We start from the raw sequence: 20552 nt of genomic DNA, 5'->3' as shown, positions 1-20552 counted from the left end.
CCCAGCCTATCCACATTCATTACTTTATTGCTATCATATTAATTCCTTATGAATCTGTCTAGTCAACTCAAAAATCTTCACTGGCACCCTGTCATCAATTGAGTAAAGTTCAAATTCCTTTGCATTAAAAGCCAGATATAATCCAACATTATCCTACTTTTCACATTGAATCTTAGGCTATTCCCTTCTATACACTGTAGACTCAAGCTGCTAGGAACTACCTGCTGTCCTGTGAACAGACACTGTGTTTTCTTGCCTCAGAGCCTCTGCTCATCTTCCTTATGACTTGAGTGTACTCTCTCACTTCTTCACCCATTGAATAAAGCCCAACTCAAAACCAACTCATCTACGAATTCACTCCCCGAGTTTTTAATGACTTTCTCTCATGAAGACCTCACGTAGAATTGTATTTGAATTTCTCTAATATGCTTTTAAGACTCAAAGGAATGGCTCTATAGCTGGTAGAGACCCTAGACACCATGTAGTCTTACTCCTTAATCATATAGTTGAGTAAATTGAGGTCCAAGGAGGTTAGTTAACTTAAACAAGGTCACCACAAGTAATAAGTACCAGAGGTGGGATTTTAAACCCAAGTCCCCCTGTGTTCAGGTCCTATGCTGTTATCATACATTATTTTTTACTATAGTTGTTTGTGTTAGTATCATATCCTATACTAGATTCCAAATTCAAAGAGGACAGAGACACTGCTTAACTTTGTATTAATCAATTAAGTAAGCAACATTTATTAAATGCTTACTAGGCAGCCAGGTGGCACAGTGGATAGAGACCTGGGCCTGGAGTCAGAAGGAACCGAGTTAAAATTTGACCTCAGACACTTACTACCTTTGTGACCCTAGGAGAGTCACTTAACCCTGTTAGTCTCAGTTTCCTCCTCTGTAAAATGAGCTGGAGAAGGAAATGGCAAACTGCTCCAGTATCTTTGTCAAGAAAACCCCAAAATGGGGTCATGAAGAGTTGGACAGGACTGAAACAACTGAACAACAACAACATATGTCAGCTACTTTGCTATGTGCTATGGACAGTAAGTTATAAATGAAATAGTCCTTGCCCTCAAGAAGTTTACATTCTCTAGGGGAAAATGTGCACACAAAGAAGTATGTACAAAATAAATATCCATACACTAAAAACTGCATGGGCAGGAGGGGAAATTGAAGTGGGAAGAATTTAGAAAGTCCTCTGGTAGAAGGTGGAGTTGAGTTAAGCTTTGAATTAAATGAGGGATTCTCAGAGGCAGAGGTGAAGAGGGAGCATATTTGAGGCATAAGAGAAAGCCAGTGCAAATATTTGGAGACAAGAGATGGAGTGTGGTGCTGTACCAAAGAGTGCTTGAGAATAATAGAGAGCAAGGAATTATATACTATGCCAAAGAGAGGAATTATATTTGATCTTCCTGCGTACTTAGCACAGGGCCCTGCGTAGCAGGTACTTTTCAAATGTTTGTTGTATTAATTGAATTGGATATCTGATATTTCTTGTATCAAACATAACAGATTCTAAGTAATTTTTTTTTTTTTGCTTTTCTGTGAGGCAATTGGGGTTAAGTGACTTGCACATGGTCACACAGCTAGTAAGTATCAAGCATCTGAGGCTGGATTTGAACTCAGGTCCTCCTGACTCCAGGGTTAGTGCTCTATCCACTGCCACCTAGCTGTTCCAACAACTGTCCTTTCTTTACAAACATGTGGAATATGGGTTTGGAAAGTTGCCTACCATCAAACCAGATTTTTGTGTGTTGGTTTTGTCAAACCATTTTTTCATTGCCATGAGTGAAGTTTCACTTGAGGGGGAGGGGAAAGGTATATTCAGAAATGACTGATAAAATATCAGGTATCAATAAAACCATTTTAAAAAAGGATACAAATAAAAAGAAAAGAGATTTGAATTATCCTCTTTGGTCCCAGAGTACAGAATTAGGAGCCGTAGGTGGAAAATGAAAGGGGTGTGTTTAGTTTCGGTGTCATATGATATAATAAACCGGAGGATTGGCTCCAGTCCCTTCCCAAATTGTGGTGGAGACAAGTCATGCTAATTTAGGGACTAGTTGACTAGAGCTGTGAGGAGGCAATAGTTGTGGCCAGAAGGAAGTACTGCTGAGACCCTTCCATACAACTGGAGAGTGGGGAAGGAAGGACTCAACTTTCTAGCTACACTGTTTCTCTCCTTGTCCACACCACAACACAAGGTAAGTTTACTCTTTCTTTTAGACTACAGGTTACCTTTGTTGTATCTCCTCCTCTCTTCCTCTTTCTGTTGACCTTGAAGGTAATTTTAACTAGATTTTTTTTTTTTTGCTTTTTGGTGAGGCAGTCGGGGTTAAGTGACTTACCCAGGGTCACATAGCTAGTAAGTGTCATGTGTCTGAGACTGGATTTCAACTCAGGTCCTTCTGACTCCAAGGTCAGAGCTCTATCCACTGCGCCACCTAGCTGCCCCTAGATTTTCCCCTATATAAAAATGATGATGCAGGTATCAAATAGAGTGATTTCTCCCCCCGCCCCACATCCCCACTTACTGTTCGAATGCTTTAGGGATGGCTCCGTTATTTTGCTTCACCCCTACAGAGTAAGGTTAAATTTAGTTTTACTCCAGAGATATTTATCAAACATAAAACTATAGATGGAGAAGGACCACTTTTTCCTCTGTCTTTCAGCCAATGTAACTGATGGGCAAAACTCTCAATAAGCAAGAAGTAGGCAAATGTTTTAATTGCTTACACTATGTACATTGAATGACTCAATGTTGAATGACAACTCAATCAACCAGTGACAGGGATTCAGGAAAGCACTGGATAAGGATTTAGGGCAAGAAGATGATTGCAGGCAGCAGTATGCAAAAGGAGATTATCCTCTGATGCTCCAGAAGTACTGGAGAAATGGGCACACTCTGGGATTTCACATTATGATTTAGCACCTCCCTCAACACCTTTACAGCAAGAGCAGGATGGAGACTAACCTTCTAATTATGGTTTGGTTGTCCTCATGTGGGGCACTGTTCCCCAATTCTCTCATGCTGTGATTCCCTAGTGCAGGGTTTGCCCCAGAATGCTAGGTAATGAGTGTGCTCTGATCCTAGGTTATACTTCTGGGGCCATTATCCTGTGTGTGACTCACCCAGGTCTTTCCCTGCTTTCTCTCTAGGACACTGCACTTGACCTAAGTCCTTCCACTAGAGAGTGGGTAAAGGCAAGGAGAATAAAATTCAAATTGGGAAATTTCCTTACTTTTGTGCAGCTCCAGTGAAAGGTTTAGAGAAGATGGAAATTATTTTTATTTTCAGTTCGTGTTGTTACCATGGTAATGGCTGCCAGGGCCCATCAAATACATTTGTGGGTAGGCAGACAAACACATAATCGCTTTCCCAGCAGGTTCCTGGGGGGAAGTAGGTCTGAAGAATAGTTTTCCAATATCCATTCTTCCTCTGAATGGAAAGTTTCCTGAAAGTGTACTTCTTCCTCTTGTAGCAAGGTTCTGACAGTCAAGCAGGCAGTCAACAAGTATTCATTAAGCACTAACTACATGCCAGGAATTATGCTTAATACCGGGGTTACAGAAAAAGGCAATGTAAACAAAGAATAAACCCCAACTAGTCCCTGCTATCTAGGAGCACACATCCTGATGGTGGAAGCAACATGCACCTTAGTGGTACAAGTGGGTAGAGCATCAGGCCTGGAGTCAAGAAGACCTGTGTTCAAACTGGCCTCAGACACTTACTAGCTGTGTGACCTTGGTCAAGTCACTTAACCTTGTTTGCCTCAGTTTCCTCACCTGTAAAAAGAGCTGGAGAAAGAAATGGCAAACCATTCCAGTATCTTTCCCAAGAAAACTCTAAATTTCTGGTTGTTGTTCATATACAGAGTATAAGGAAGGTAATCTAAAAGGGGAAGGCATTAGCACCTGGGAGGACCAGGAAAAGTCTCTGCAGAAGGAAGGCAGACCTTGAACTGAGTCTTGAAGGAAACTAGGGAAACTAAGAGGCCAAGGTAAGGGAGCAAAATATTCCAGTCATAGAGACAGCAAGGGGAAAAAAAAACATGAAGGTGGGAGATAGAATGTCATGTTCAAGAAACAGCAAGGTGGCCATCATGACTGGATCATTGAATGTGTGAAGGGGAGTAAGGTACAAGAAGACTGGAAAGAAAGGAAGGAGCCAGGTTTTGAATGTTAAATAGAGGACTTTATATTTAATTCTGAATGTAATAGGAAGTCATAGGAGCTCATTGACAGATTACCTTGGCAGATGAGTGACAGACTATACAGCTACATAAAGGACTATTGAGTAGCTAGGTAGCTCAGTGTATAGAGTGTTGGACTTGGAGTCAGGAAGATCTGAGTTCAAATTCTGCCTTAGACTCTTATTAACTGTGTGACCCTAGGCAAGTAAATTCATTTGTCTGCCTCAATTTCCTCAAATATAAAATGGAATAATAAAGCACTTGCCTTTTAGGGTTATTGTGAGGACCTAATGAGATAATATTTCTAAAGTACTTAACACAGTGCCTGGCATATAATATATTCTCTATAAATGCTAGCTATTATTATTATTTTTAGGCAGATGGGGTTAAGTGACTTGCCCAGAGTCACACAGCTAGTAAGTGTCAAGTGTTTGGTCTGAGACCAAATTTGAACTCAGGTCCTCCTGACTTCAGGGCCGGTGCTCTATCCACTGCACCACCTAGCTGCCCCCTATTTTTATTACTATTATTGTCTTGACACTTTAAAATGTTGAACTGCGCCTCAGACAGGGTTCAGTTGCTGGGATTCCATGTACTTCCCACACCCTGCATGGGGTGTGCAATTTCAGACATTACTCATGAGCTCATGTAAAAGTTACATTTGCCATCTCATACCAGAAAAAAGTAATGTTAGCAATTGATTGACTGAGGGAGTTTTACATTAATAACAGCTAATAATTTCCCCCTCCCACTATATTTTGCCTCTCCTCTATACTCTTCTTTATTAAAAAACATTCTTTTCAGTAAGTCTGGCAAGTCAGTAACAAGCTCCAGAGTTGGTTTTAAGAGCAAATGATTCTCAAACAAGATGGTGACAGGTTTTTTACGACTATAGATTTCATACCATCTCATCTTTCAAAACCACTTGTACAGATTGATAGAGCTACAAAGGGAGAAATGAAAAAAAAATGAAAGGAGAGGGTATAAATAGGCTTTTTCATTAAGATGAACAATCCAAAGCGTTAACTCTATTCCAGTAATGTGTCTTTTACATGCCTTTCTTTTCAGTGCATTGACCTGCAATCATCTTCTTTATAAGTAACAGTTAACTACGGGAACAGAAATGTTAAGGAAGAAGTCAAGAGCCAGTTGGGAACTACCTGTTTCCTCAGGCATTCATTAGCCTTCAGAAAGTGTCCATCAGCTGTAATGCTAGTCCCATAGATCCATTTAAGCAATGCATAGCTGGCGATCAAGTGGCTGTTACTAATTTTTAAGTCCATCTGACAGGTTTCTTTCTAAGAACAAGGTTTATGCATATGGAATGATGCAGTGGTTTCATTCACACAATCTCTTTCATTAGAGTCTGAATCACAATGACTTGGGATGTTTTCTCTGCCAAAATACTATGACATTATATTCCATTTGACATCACCGTATAGATTGGGATTTCTAGAAACATGGAGAAGGGACTTTGGAATACTTAGAGAAAACAGGAAAGCCATCCATGTAATTATTTTATATTTATGCTTACATACTGGAAAAATGACTCAAAGCACACGTGCAGGTCAGGAATGTCTTCTTCATCTGGTAAGGACAGCTTAAAACGATAATGCCTAAAAGCTAACAGTTGGTCCAGATTGGGCTAGTCTATGAGATCACCGCTATTGATTGTAGGAGTCTCATTTTGCCCACTTCCGCCTTCTGAAGGCACCTGAATGATTTCATTATAAAAATGCACTTTGGGTTTCCACTTTTTTATTTCCATTTCCTTTAGTAAATTCTGCAGCATGACCTTAGCCTGAAAAGCACTGAGAGAAAGTGTATTTATTTCCATTCTTCCCCGTCATCTCTTCTCCAGTGTTCGATCATTTCAGTTTTTTCTTGGGCAAATTTATTTTGTTTGGATCACTCCAAGATTTCTCTGTTTCTAAATATTATTTGGATTGATGGTACTATATCACTAACATATTCAGCTGGTGGCCAGAGGCTTAACAGACCACAGAAATAATAAATACCACAATAAAGTAGATAGCTAACAGAGGCTTCAGTACCAAGTAAGTAAGCAGTCTAGTCCATTAGCTAGATTAGATATTTCTGTTTGTGGTTCATTCACTTCAGTCATGTCCGACTCTTCATGACCCCATTTGGGGCTTTCTTGGCAGAGATACTGGAGTGGTGTGCCATTCCCTTTACCATCTCATTTTATAGATGAGGAACTGAGGCAAACAGGGTTAAGTGACTTGCCCAGGGTCACGCAGATAGTGTCTGAGGCCAGATTTGAATTTAGGAAGATGAGTTTTCCTGTCTCCACACCCTGCACTGTATCCACTGCACCACTTAGAGGACTTTAAGTTCAATGGAAGGTACCAAAGTCAGTAGAAATCCCCCAATCTTTCAGCATCAATATATTCTATAGACTACATAGTCTGTGATAATACCCCGAAAGAACGCTGATGAAAGGCCTGAAAAAGTCTGATGGATTCAGAAATGGTTTTCTAATTCACTTTTCCTTTTGCACTGTTATAAATCTCAAAGAAAATGCCAACCAGTTGTATTTCTTTCCTCCGGGGGAAGGCAGAAGAATGACTAGGCTTTTATCTCATGAAATGTGCCAGGAATGGAATAATGCCAGAACAATGGCTTATAGCAGTTACAATGGTATCTACAAAGCTCAATTTGAATTCAGAACAGGGAAGGTAAGGCTGGTGACAAAGGGAGAGACAGATATAAAGGCAGCAGCAGAGAGTACTGGAAAATTCTGATCCCAAAGGAATCACAAATAACGTATAGAGAACTTCCCATTTTAAGAGATGTACATTGTGAAGGTATTCATCCAAACTAAAGGCTCCACATGCTACTTTTAGGATTTTTAATTCCTAGCTACATTTTTAAAAATAGTGATGCTTTTTTTTAAACCAAATAGTAGGAAGGAGAAGTAACAAGACATAGAAGACAAAGTAATGAAATTGGGACATGAGCATGCATGGAGCACAAGCCAAGTGTGCCTTGGGCATGCCAGCACAGTATATCCTAGGATGAGTATTGTTTTTGGCCCTTAGGAGAAAGTGAAGGGCTCTAAGCACTTCTTAATTTGGGGTTGGAAGATCTTGATTTAAATTCTTAATGTGCTACCTATTACCTATACCACTTTACCTCTTCCCTCTAAAATAGCAGTTCTTAAAAGTTTTGGTCTTAGGACCCCTTTAAACTTTTAAAATTATTGAAGACACCAAAGAGCTTTTGTTTATGTGGTTTTTACTTATTGATATTTACTGTATTAAAAATTAAAGTATTTTAGTATTATTATGAAAATAGTTTTGACCTCATGAACCCCCTGAAAGATTCTCAGAGACCCTCAGGAGTCCCCAGACCATACTTTGAGATCAGCCAGCTGCAGCTACGTAGCACAAAGTACAGCTAAGTGGCACAGTGGATAGAGTGTCCAGCCCGGAGTGAGGAAGATTTGGTCTCAGATACTTATTAGCTGTGTGCCCCTGGGCAAGTCACTTGACTCTGTTTGCCTCAGTTCCTCATTTCTAAAATGAGTTGGCCAAGGAAATGGCAAACCATTTCAGTATCTTTGCCAAGAAAATCCCAAATGGGGTCACAACAAATCGAACATGACTGAAAAACAATTCAACAACAACATACCTGAATCTGCTCTAAAAAGAGGGAATTGGATGAGATGATTTTCCAGCCCCAAATCCTTAGGGAGTACTGAGTAGGAAAGAAACTGTTGAGTTGTGGGTACATGAAGCCACTTGTGAAGTTGATCTTAATAGTCTGAAATAGTTGGTGTCCCTTGGAAAAGTCTAATACCTACTGACTTACTTCCCTTCCCCACCCTCCAATCAAACGCAAACATATACAACACACACTAAACAAAGACAGAAAATGAAATAGGTGTGTGAGAATGTACTCAGGTGACAATAGCTAGATGAGATAACCTCAGTTTCTAATATTTTTTATTCATTAAAATACATTTGAAAGTGATTCCTGTTTGGGTAACATGCAAGACACTTGATCAATCATTGTTAAGTCTGGAAAACCTAAACCTTAAAGTGATCTCCAGTTATTTGAAAAAAGAATAAACAAATTAGTGAGGAAAATATATTCATTCTTCTGATGAATTTACTAGAACAAATTTCAGCTGATGGAACTTTGTTTTAAACCAAATACAATAAGTATTGTTTATATGGAAAGCACTGAATTGAGATATTCTAAATGATTAAAGGTGCTTTGGCATTATTGTGAGAATATTAAAGTTTTTGGGATAAGTGCCTAAGAGACAGACCCATGGAAATGGAGAAGTGGAAGGAATAAGCATGAATATTGTGCTAAGAACTTTATAAATATCTCATTTGATTCTTACAACAACTCTGTGAGTTAGTTGCTATAACTATCCCGATTTTTACAGCTGAAGAAACTGAGGTAGACAGAACTTAAGTGACTTGTCCAAAATCACACAGCTAGTAAGTATCTGAGGTCAAATTTGAACTCAGATCTTCCGGACTCCAGGCTTATCACTCTATCCATTGTGCTACCTCGTTGCATATCATAGAGATTTAAGAATATGAGTGTGTGTGTGTGTGTGTGTGTGTGTGTGTGTGTGTGTGTTTGGAGAGAAAAGAGAAGGGATAGCTTTATACTTAACCAAAAGATCTAGGGGTAGGGAGGGCCTTTCTTGGTCTACAAGTTTCTTTGTCTATATCTCTCTATATATGTGCATATTGCCCACTTCCTTCTTGCCTTTTCCTCTAAATTCTTTTCTTGAAAAAATATCTCACTTTCCTCTTTTTGCCTGAGTACAGTGTCCCTTGGCAAGGGCACTCAACAAGGCTTAATCTTTATAATGGGGATGGGGAAGGAGAGAGGGACATGGAGAGAATGTATCAAAAACAATTTGACTGTAGAATCTTGTATATATGTACATGTATATGTATATGTAATGTATTAATACAGTATTAAAAGTGAGCTTTGAATGTGATTCATCATCATTTTAGTGAAAGACCACTAGAATATACTTAAACTTATATAAATATATAATATACTTATGCTTATATGAGTAATATACCTATTTAAGTACATAATATACTTATATAAATAAATAATATGCTTATACTTATGTAAGTACACAACATATAAGGATATATAATATATAAGTATATAATATATTTATACAAGAATAAAAAGGCCAGACTACCCAACAAATCATTTCAATTAAACAAATTTTCTTTCCTTTTCATTATTTGGTTTAGTCTCTATGTAATCTCCCAGCTTCATATAGGCCCTATGGGTAAGGAAAAAATTCCTATATAATCTCCCTTTCATCACACTGTTCCCAACTTTTTAAAGGAAAACATCATTTTGTGTCTTACAGGGGATAGGAAACTTTCAATGATGGGGGTTGGGGAACCCTAGGCAATACCTTCAAAATGAGCCAACCTGATGGTAAGCTAAAATTATATTTTACTTTCAAGTGAACTGCTGAACTATTTCCAAATGTATACATGAATAGAGGGCACTGTTCAAACATTTGTGAAATATTTACCCCAAAAAACTGAGCCTGCATCCTGGTAACATGAATCACCAGAAAGTAATACCTGTTGTGTTGATAAATTATGTTTTCTTCGACTCTCTGAAATATCTAGTTATTTGAATAAAAATAAATATTGAACTGCAATAAATTACCTGGTATCCCATCTAGACTACACCATAGGAGTTTGTTTGTTGCAAGTGGGGACAGTTCCAACATATAATGCATTTTTGGAGCCAACTATGTTATGTATATTTCCTCCAAGGTCCATCTCAGGATAAGCCCAGTTTCATTTCATCAGTGCTGCCTCTTTAGATACCCCAACTTGATGAAGCCACCATTGATTTAGAGGTTTTCATGATATGTTGGTGGTGAAAGAACCCATTTCTCTTTCTTGCATCCCTCTTCTAATTCCAAATGAATCTGATGGAGGCAACATAGTACAGGAGGACACTCTTGGAGGCAAAGGGCTCCGCCACTTAGTATCTATGTCAATCTTGTACAAGTTATTTAACCTCTTTGGGGCTCAGTTTCTACAGCTGTAAAATGAGGGGCTATACTTGAAAACCTTGAAGGTTTCTTCTGGATCTAGATCTGTGACATATGGTGGACAGTGCCCAGAGATTAAAGGAAACCCTGAGCTTGGCCAATAATTAAAAAAAAAAAAAACATGCAGACTGGCTTTGATAGAGTCAAAGATTATAATTCTGTACAAAAGAATTAAGGAAGAATTAACTGCTTAGGTTCTTTGCTTGTTTTCACTGACTTTTAAAGCTATCTATCAAATGCCTTTTTGGTACTGTTTGGGCATGATTTCATTCAAACATGATTTGTATGGTTCCAGTAAGGTCCTAAAAGCATCTTCAAGTAGAGGAGAACGAATCATCGCCTATTAACATGTTTCTCTCTCCATAGTTCTAAGTTACCTTTGCTTCTTATTCTGGTAGATAGCTCACAATTTACTGTGAAATATTTTTTATACTTGCTCTTTTTTGGCATTGGCATTGATTTCCAAAGCTCTTTGGAGCTCCTCCCCCCTTTTCCCATCTCAGGCTTTTAAGTTGTATTTCATTGCTCTCACTTTCTTCTCAGCCCTCAGATCTCTCCAGACACTGTATTAAAAGTGAGTTTTCAGGGTGTATTCATTGTGACAAGTATCCATTCCCCTTTTTCCATCCCCCTGCTTATAGCTAATGATGCTTACTATGTGCAAGCCACTGTTCTAGTGATACAAATACAAATTGAGACAGTCCTTGCTTTTAAAGAGCTTATATTCTACTTAGTGGATCCAGGTTTGATGTTGGGTCATTTTCAGTTGTGTTTAACTCTTTGTGACCCCAAAGGTTTTCTTTGCAAAGATACTAGAGTGGTTTGCCATTTTCTTCTCCAGCTCATTTTACAGATGAGGAAACTGAAGCAAACAGAGTTAAATGACTTGCCCAGAGTCACATAGCTAGGTAGTGTCTGTGGCAGGATTTAAACTTAGGAAGATGAGTTTTCTTGACTTCAGGTCTGGCACTCTATCCACTGTGCCACCTAGCTGCCCAGATGCATATTTGCATGTTAATAAATACAGGATATATACACAATATATACACAATTATTTGGTTCGGGCACCAACAACTGGGGATGATCAAACTCTCCATTTTCTATTGTTTCTAGATTACCAAGAGAAGGTAATTTTCCTGTTCCTTTTAAAAAATTGGTCATTAGTCAATGGGACCTATTCAGTGCCTACCACAATGCACTGCACCTAACCTTCACTTGGTGCAGTTATTTGAATGGACTAAGGATTAAATAACTAGCAACCAGCATTATTCAACATAATATGAGGCATTTCAATGCAAACTTTGAATAGTCAGCTTTCCATCAGCACGTTATTGATCCTGATTTGTATCCTTTGTAATTCCAAGGACGAGGAATTTAGTAGCTCAGTAAACAATTAGCTCTAGGAAAGTGCCTCTCTCCTAGTAGTTCCAGAGATCTAAGTGCATTCGGTACTTACAGCTGTCCTCTTCCTCCATGAAAACACTGATCACATAACAGCCATACACAAAGCCAATCAACTGCAGAAGAAAAACAAAACAATGCATGTCAGAAAGCCGTACTGAATTTGTATAAAGCAGGAATCTCAATTACAGCTTGTGCAATTAGCAGATAAAGGATGCCCTGAATTAACTACTACCATTTGATAATAGAAGCCTTCTTGTATTTTTAACTAACAGCTATCATCTTGAAATGCATATTCAATTCCCATTAGTGTTAATAGGATTAGAGAAAGTTACCCAGATATATCCTGAACAGACTCCTAGGTATTTAATTGAAATCTAAGACTATGGTTACTAAACTGTAAATAATTGGACTTTTTAGAATATTTATTTTGGAATTAACCATTGAAGGAAATGTACTACTTATTTACAAGGCTGTTGTAAGAATCAATCAGGAGGCATTTATTGAGTGAATACAAAGTGCTATAATTGGTGCTAGGTGATAAGGCTACAAAAATGAAAACAAAACAAAACAATCCCTACTCTCAAGTTTACACTTATTTGAGGGAAACGATATCTCCTCATCCATAAATTGAGGGGATTGGGTTTAATGATCTCTAAGGTACCTTTCAAATCTAAACCTATAGTCCTATAATCCTATGTAAACATAAATAGATACAAAATATACACAAAGTAAATATAAAGTAATTTGAAGGAGAAAGCCCTGGAAACTAGGAGGATCAGGAAGGGACTTGAGCTAATCTCTGGAGAAAGCTAGGAATTCTAAAAAGCAGATGTGAGCAGGGACTGCGTTCCAGGCACAAGGAAAACCTTGTACTGTTTTTGCTTGAGGAACATTACGTACAACAGCTTGGCTGAACAACGAGGAATGACATCTGTAGGCAACAGGTGGCGCTAAGGAGCAAGGCAGGCTCAGTTGCAAGTTGTGGGGAGAGCTGGGGGGGAAGGAAGAGGGAAGGAAATCTCTCTTTCTCTAGTCACTTTCTTTCAGATTTTTTTCCCCCTCAGGGGAATGCTTGTCTCTCTATCTCAAATACATACCAGGAAAGTTTGGCGGGAGCTGGATTGTGAAGGGTTATAAATGCTAAACAGAGAAGATTGTATTGTATTTTATGGCTTCTGAGTAGATATGATGATCCTGTGACATTCTTTTTTTCTTAAATAATCTTTTTTTTAGGCAATTGGGGTTAAGTGACTTGCCCAGGGTCACACAGCTAGTAAGTGTCAAGTGTTTGGTCTGAGGCCGTATTTCAACTCAGGTCCTCCTGACTTCATGGCTGGTGCTCTATCCACTGCGCCACCTAGCTGCCCCTGATCCTGTGATATTCTAAGAGGCAATAAATAGGGAGCCAAGGGAGGTTTTGGAGAGGGGCGAGTGGTGACATAATCAGTTCTATGCTTCAGGGATATTACTTTGGCAGATGTGTGGAGGATGGATTAGGGAGGGGTAAAACTAAGCATAGAGAAGATTGAGAGACTTGTTACAGTCTGGGTGAGAGGTAATGATTATTACTTAGGTGCTGATCAAATTAGGGTGCTGATCATGTAAGTGTAGAAAAAGAAGATGTAAGAGGTGTTGTGGAAGTAGAATTGATCACACTTGCCAATTCTTTGTATATAGGAGGGGAGGGAGAGTGATGAATTCATGAATCTGGGTTTGAATCTTGCCTCTGGAACTTACTAGTTTTCTGACCCTGGGCAAATCACTTAACCCCTCTCATCTTGTTTTTTCATTTATAAAGAAGAAAATATTTGTCGCCCTAACCTTGAAAGGTTGTAGTGAGATTTAAATCAATCATCAAGCATTTTTTAAGCTCTCACTGTGGTGTCAGGCATTTTGCTAGACACTGGAGATACAAAGACAGAAATGAAATATTCTCTGCCCTCAAGCAGCTAATATTCTAATGACATTGTCACATACATCTTAAATCAAAGAAGATAATATATGTCAAGCAAGTAGTAAATGTTTAGAAGGTGTTACATAAATGTTAGCTATTTGTTATTATTCCTAAGGCTGGATTAAAGTTTCCATTATAAAAAGTCTTGACTAATTTTGCTTCTTTGCTCGAAGAGATTTAGAATTAAGGATTAAGTAATACTTAACTAGGGATGGGGGAGGAAGGGACATTCTGCATATTGGATAACTACTTTACAGTTGTTTTGTTGGTTATTTGATTTTTCTCCTCTGTACCAAGTCAAATTGAAGGACGTTCATTTAGAATGTCAGGAGAACTTTGAAATCACCATGAGAATTCTAAGCATGCCCCTTGTACTGCTGTTGTGCTATAAGCAGGAACGCTGTGGGACGATTTATCACAACTGCAGTCACACGATGTGTTTTTCATCTCAGTTTTGGTGGGAGGGAGGTGAAGATACATCAAAATGTTTTGGCTTTGTGCTAGGGACCTTTTCAATTGTGAGTCCAAGGTCTTGTTAGTACCTTGGTTCTAGGAAGTCTATTAATTTTCTATAGTTCTAGTATAATATAATCTTCAAGTAAAATATAGCCCTCTCTCCTTCACCTTTCTAAGGAGAGCATTTTTAGTGTCTCTGTAAGATGAATTCTTATTCTGTTTTCTTGGCTGTCTCATCATAACTAAATGACAAGCAAAGGGATGCAAATGAAGAATTCCCACATTAACTACATTACTGACTTCTAGCAAGTTGCAGAGACCATACAGCATGCAAATGAGCTCCTTTCAAGATCTGAACATTTCTTCATCATGACTACCAAGTGTAATCAACATTGTAGGACTAGATTCTTAGGGATATGAAGTGTATTCCTGCACTGCATTTGGAGAAGGAGTATTGGGGAAGAAAAGCAGAGGGTTGATGGAGGGGTCCCCAGAGATGGAACCTGGAAGTGGCTGTGCCAATATATTCACATCATTTATCAGTACAAAGAAGCTGACTCAGAGAATCACAGAATTTCAGAGTTGTAAGGGACCCCAGAGGCCATCCAGTATAGCACATACTTGCATGCAAATCTTCTCTACAACATGACTGAAAAATGATCATCCATCCTTCACTTGTAGGTCTCTGATAAGGGAGAACACACTACTTCAGGTGAACTTGACCTCTAACTTTTAATATGCCAGTGATGTGGCAGCCCTGATTCCATCTAGGGTGGGATGGACTCAGATGAGCTGAACATTTGAAATGAAGAATAGACTGCTCTTGCCCTAACATCCTCCCTCAAAGCCTCTTCATGGCTGGAGGTAACGTTGATTGCTTGAAGCCAGTGGAACACAAAATTTGACATGTTCTATCAAATTAGAAATGCTTTGAGTACTCATTATCATTCAAGAACAGAATCATAGAATCAGGGAACTTTAAAGTTGGAAGGAACCGCAGTGGTTATTCATCTTGTCCAATCCCTACTCCACAAGAGAATCCCCATCTCTGGCTTTTGCATGAAGAAATCTAATTAGAGGGAGACCATGACCTCTAAAGGCAGTCCACTCCTCTTTCAGATACCTCTAATCCCTAGTCAATTTGCTCCTATGTAACTTTCATCCAGTGCTCCTGATTGTTCTTGCTGGGGTCAAGTTAAATTGTTCTTCTTTACTACTCTTTAAGTACTTGAAGAAAGCTATCATATCCCAAGGGCCACTAGGTGGTGCAGGGTCTGGAATGAGAAAGACCTGAGTTCAAATTCACCCTCAGACACTTACTAGCTATGTGACCGTAGGCAAGTCACTCAATCCTGTTTGTCTCAGTTCCTCATCTGTAAAATGAGCTGGAGAAGGACATGGAGAACCACTCCAGTATCTTTGCCAGAAAAGCCCAAATGGGGTCATGAAGAGTCAGACATGACTGGAATGACTGAACAACAACCACCACAACAAGGAAAATCATATCCTCATTAAGTCTTCTCTTCTAGAGGCCATCTAGCATCTCTACTTCCAGCTGGTCCTCACATGGCAAGGACTCAAGGCCCTGGTTGTTCTATTCTGAATGCTTTGCAACTCGTCAATATCAATCTAATTTTGAAAGTTTTTTTTGTAAGGTTTACCACAAGGTTATTTTCTTTCGGCCATGGAAATTCATGAAGACAGTCTATTAAAGTGTGAATCAGAGGGATGTGTTCTGCATTGGTGGAGACAAACCCCATGCCAGTGAAATCACAGATCTTTTGAAGGAGAATACACATTATGGGTGAAAAAAGAAATTGGCAGGTCTGTTTAAGAATAAGATAACAGGTACACATTGGCATATAGAAAGAAGAAGGTCATTTGGATACTTTTTCAAGAGGTTTGCTTACACACACGCACACACACACACACACAAACACACACACACACACACAGAATTCTTTTTGTTAACCTCTACTACCATTTGAAAGTCATGGACTAATCTAAAAATGCACAACCTTTCCTGCCTCAATTATTTCCCCTTGGCAATCCCTCCTCCATATAGTTACCAAAGTAGTTTTTTAAAAGTGTATTTCTAACCACGTAACTCTTAAACTCGATAAACTCCAGAGACACCCTATGGCTTCTAGATTAATAATAACAACAACAATAATAAATTTCCATGTTTGACTTTTAAAACTTTTCAAAATCTGGCCTGAATCTACCTTCCTAATCTTATTTATTCTTCACTCTCTTTCCCTTACTCTTCAATGTAGTCAAACTGTGACTTTCTTGTGTTCCCTCATCATGATATGACATCTCCTATGATTGGGCCTTTGCATGGGCCCCATACCTGGAATGAACTCATCTCATCTGGCCCCTTAAAATCCTTTATTTTCATTAATACTCTACTTAAAACAACTTCTACATTGAAGTTCTCCTGACCACCTCCCCTGCTACTGTCTCTCTCCCCTAAAATGTATCTTGTATTTATTTTGCATAAATTTATACTAACTCCACAGGCATAACTATGTAAACATACATATATATACCCAGATATATACACATGTGTGTTTATAAAATTATATACTTTTACATTTATACATATATGCTTATTTACATGTTATCTCTCACCATAGAATGTAAGCACATTGAGGGCAGGGACATTTCCATTTTAGTTGTAGCTTTTTTAATCCCAGTGACAGCAGGCAGTTGCTCTCTCTACTCTGTCCTATCTCATGTGAATATTTTCCTATAAGTTTAATAGGGACATTTCCATTGTAAGAAAAATGAAGCAATATGGAATGAGAGAAGTCCTTAAAATTCCACTGTCAGGTACAATAGTTCATTAATGGACACTATTATTGTCTTGAAAGATGATGCACTAAGAATTTTGACCATGCATCAGAAATGTACAGTAACATTAGCAGAAAATAAGACACACCATACTGTAAGTCTTAAATCCAGCTATCTGTCTGCAAGTCCTCAAAGAGATTTTCCCCAGCCATAACCTTAATATTATTACAAACAAATTAATTGAAATTTCTGCTTTTACTTTTGTATTATTGATAGGTGCATTAATAAAATATTTATCCTGGCAAATTACTTTTGCTATCTTGATTAACTAAACTGCTATTTAATTAATAATGTTATGCTCATACAAACCTGTCTAGCCATCACGTTAATCACCAGTTTGCTGAGGGCTGATTGTTGTGTGGTTCTTGGTTTCTCAGCATCTGAGCTGAAATAGCCCCTGTTGGCCCTCTGCTTGGAGCCGAGAAATAGATCTAGAGGCATGTTAGCCAATAGTAAACCCACATGATGTAAATCATCTAAGGGATAATTACCCTGATCATCCCTGGTTTTAATAAAGCTTTGAGAGAGACATTAATCTTGAAGATATCCTTTTCTTTTCCATTAAAGGCAGGTAGCTGCTGTTTAATTCAGGGTGTTTCTTCTCTTTTTCTTTCCTCCTACCTTACCTTCAAAATCTGGCTCCATCAACCTTATCATCTTTGATGTATTTGGAGAATGCAAGGGAAATAACATCAGATACCAGTTTCCCACTGGGCTGTATAAGAGAACATGATTAGATTTTACATGAAGAGTCTGTAGACAGAACCGATTAGTTTGCCTGTAGAGTTTGTATAGGGGATTGATTAGTTTATTTTCACATTGGCAGACACCAGAACTTTAAAAATAAAGGGTAGGGGATGGTGTTCTGTTGTTCAGGATGTGTATTATTAAGATTGCATCAAAGCAGTGAGTTGTGGCTGATATTTTATGAGCCTTGGGGTGGGACGCCATGAGGTTAAATATAATGAATGAAATTCTCATTGCTGATAACACTCTGAGAAAATAGCCCAAGCAATGCTAGACTTACTCATAGGTAGAATTGTTGATATGACTTGAGGGAGCATAGAAAGGCCACATCCTTTTCCTAGTCCAAAGATACCACCTTATCAGTTTTCCTGAAATCCAAAGTATTCAGATCAGACTTTAGAGACTTTCATAAGGGATTTATAGTTTAATATGGTTAAAGTATGGAGTTACATGGCAGGGAAAACATATTAGGTGACTAGCACATTGGAGCTTTCTTAATTTCATGCCTATTTTGAAGAAGGGATGGGAATAAGCATCTATCACATACCTACTATGTGTCAGGCTCTGTGCCAAGCACTTCACAAATTTATCCATTTGAACCTGAAAACAACTCTGTGAGGCATGTGCTATTTTTAATCTGAATTTTACAGTTGTGGGAACTGAGGCAGACAGAGGTTAAGTGGTTTTGCCCACGGTCACCCAGCTGTAGTAAGTGGCTGAGGCTAGATTTGAATTTCGGCCTTCCTGACTCCAACTTTAGCTCTCTATCTGTTGCGCTAACTAGCTGCCTAGCAGCTTTGAAGCTAATCTTTAATAATGCTGCTGCTGCTATTGATTCATTGATGCCGATCATTTTTACATGACAGTCATTTCTGATTATACAAGATTGCTTAATATAATGTATAGAGAGTTTGGCTTCATTTTATTGTCTGTTTCATTTACATTATCATAGCTATCTACACTGCCTAGTCTAAGCTCTATGCTTTGTCAAATCTTGCCTGCTTGGTAGAATGGTATAGTGGGAAGAACACCAGTTCAGTCGAAAGGGACTTGGACAGTAATCCCACTCAGTTTGGTCATAGACATTCTGAGGCCTCGGGCAAGTCATTGGTCTTTAGCCTTTCCATCTATGAAAGTAAAGGAAAAATGTAGATGTTCTTTCTCTGAATTTTTATGATTTTTGCCCTCTTTACATTTCTCATTGTTGATGGTATTGAAGAATGGGGGATTAGAGGAGACTCTCAGTGCCCTGGTTGATTTTCTTAAGACTTAAACAACCAGTGAGTTTCTATTCTGGATCAGTTGAGGGTATTTTCATTCCAGGAATTCATTATATTGATGAAATAATCAGTCTAACAAGAAAGAAAGAAAGAAGGGAGGGAGGGAGGGAAGGAGGGAGAGAAAGAGAGAGAGAGAGAGAGAGAGAGAGAGCGAGAGCGAGAAAGAGAGAGAATATCAATTGTAGTTTGACCCCTTTGGGCCAAAAGTTTGTTAGATTTACTAATGTTTTTCATTTGTTCTTACAGAATCTCATTTTTTTTTATCAGTCAGAAGGGAAAGAAGTGAATTTTGCAGGCTGATTATGTAAAACTCTGAGTTTAAACCAACTTAGCTATGCACCTGCCATGTGATGGTGAAACAGGCCGTCCTGTGTCCATCATGGTTTCCTGCCTTTTGAGCTAAAGGCAACGTCCTCCCCATTCCCTTCCTCCCTCACTACTCCTTGCCTGCCCCATCTCCCCTTCCTACCTGGACTACATTATGTTGGGAGATGTCTGTTGCACCTTATGAATAAACCAAAACCAGCTTGCTTTATTTTGTTAATTCTCCTGCGGGCCTACTCCAGCTCAGGGCAGCTCTTTCTCTGTTCTCTGATATTTGGGAATTGTGGGGCTCCTGTTGTTCACTTAGGGTTTTTTAAAAAAGAAAAAAAAGAGGCAGGAGGACCAAATTGTGCAAATTATGTACACTGACTATGCTTATATATTTTCTGGGGGTTCTCTTTGGAAAACCCAGTTTAACATCACTGTCTGACACTTTCCCAAGTTCTTCTCCCCTCCCCCTAGTAAACAAAGGAGAGACTACTTTTATGCTTAATCTGATTTTGATAAATAATTGGAACACTTATTCTCGGTTTTGTCCTTGCTCCAGGTACTGAATACTGTTGCAGATTTTAAAAAACAAACCTCTTCCATGTTCTTAAGTTGTTGTTGTGTAGGTAACCAAGCTCTCTTAGGAGCATCTCTCCAAGGAGAGGCCTGATACCTGTAGGACTGATCTGTGCATTAACCCATGCTTAAGTTTCTTAGCTATGCCTTCTTTTAAGGGGATTGGGCTTTTCTCTCTCCCCAACAAAGGGCCGGGAGTTAGGAGTTATGAGAACCTGGGGCCTCATTATTGGCCTGTGCAGGCTTCCCAGAAGAAGCAGTATAATATAGTGGAAAGAGGGTCGCCTTGGAATGGAATTGACTTGAGTCTGAATTCAAGTGATTGACGACATTTCCAGATCTAAATCTTATGAAGTTCTCTGGGTGGGAAGTGAAATTGTGCATTGCATAGGCTCTGAATGAACTTGGGATCTGCAGGAAAAACAGCTGCATCTGAACCTGTGCTGTTGGTTAGGTCCTTATGCTTTCCTGCTTCTTCTACTTAGAATTAGAGCAATGGAAGTGGCTGAAACTCCCTTCACCCCATCCTGCCTCCAGCCTCGTGCAATCTACTTGGGCAGACTTCATTCTGGGGAAGAGAGAGTGGCCTTAGGTCTTGAGATTTGTCTGCTGTATGTTGTTTTCCTGATTCTCCTTACTTCATTCTGCCTTAGTTCATAACAAGCCTTCCCATTTTTCTCTGAGTTC

At 38.9% G+C, this 20552-nt stretch overlaps 1 protein-coding gene across 1 annotated transcript in view; it reads right to left on the bottom strand.

The window, feature by feature from the left end:
- Positions 1–20552, bottom strand: part of LOC114053832 (sodium/potassium-transporting ATPase subunit beta-1-interacting protein 3) — a 777776-nt gene that overhangs the window by 29030 nt on the left and 728194 nt on the right. The window contains exon 5 of the mRNA XM_027876960.1: positions 11737–11797. Within this exon, the coding sequence (XP_027732761.1) occupies positions 11737–11797 (61 nt within the window). The remainder of the gene's footprint in view (positions 1–11736; positions 11798–20552) is intronic.

The sequence above is a fragment of the Vombatus ursinus genome, unplaced genomic scaffold (genome assembly GCF_900497805.2).
Source record: "Vombatus ursinus unplaced genomic scaffold, bare-nosed wombat genome assembly UNPS02014812.1, whole genome shotgun sequence".
Classification (NCBI taxonomy): Eukaryota; Metazoa; Chordata; class Mammalia; order Diprotodontia; family Vombatidae; genus Vombatus; species Vombatus ursinus.
This window is presented reverse-complemented; position numbering and strand designations above follow the sequence as displayed.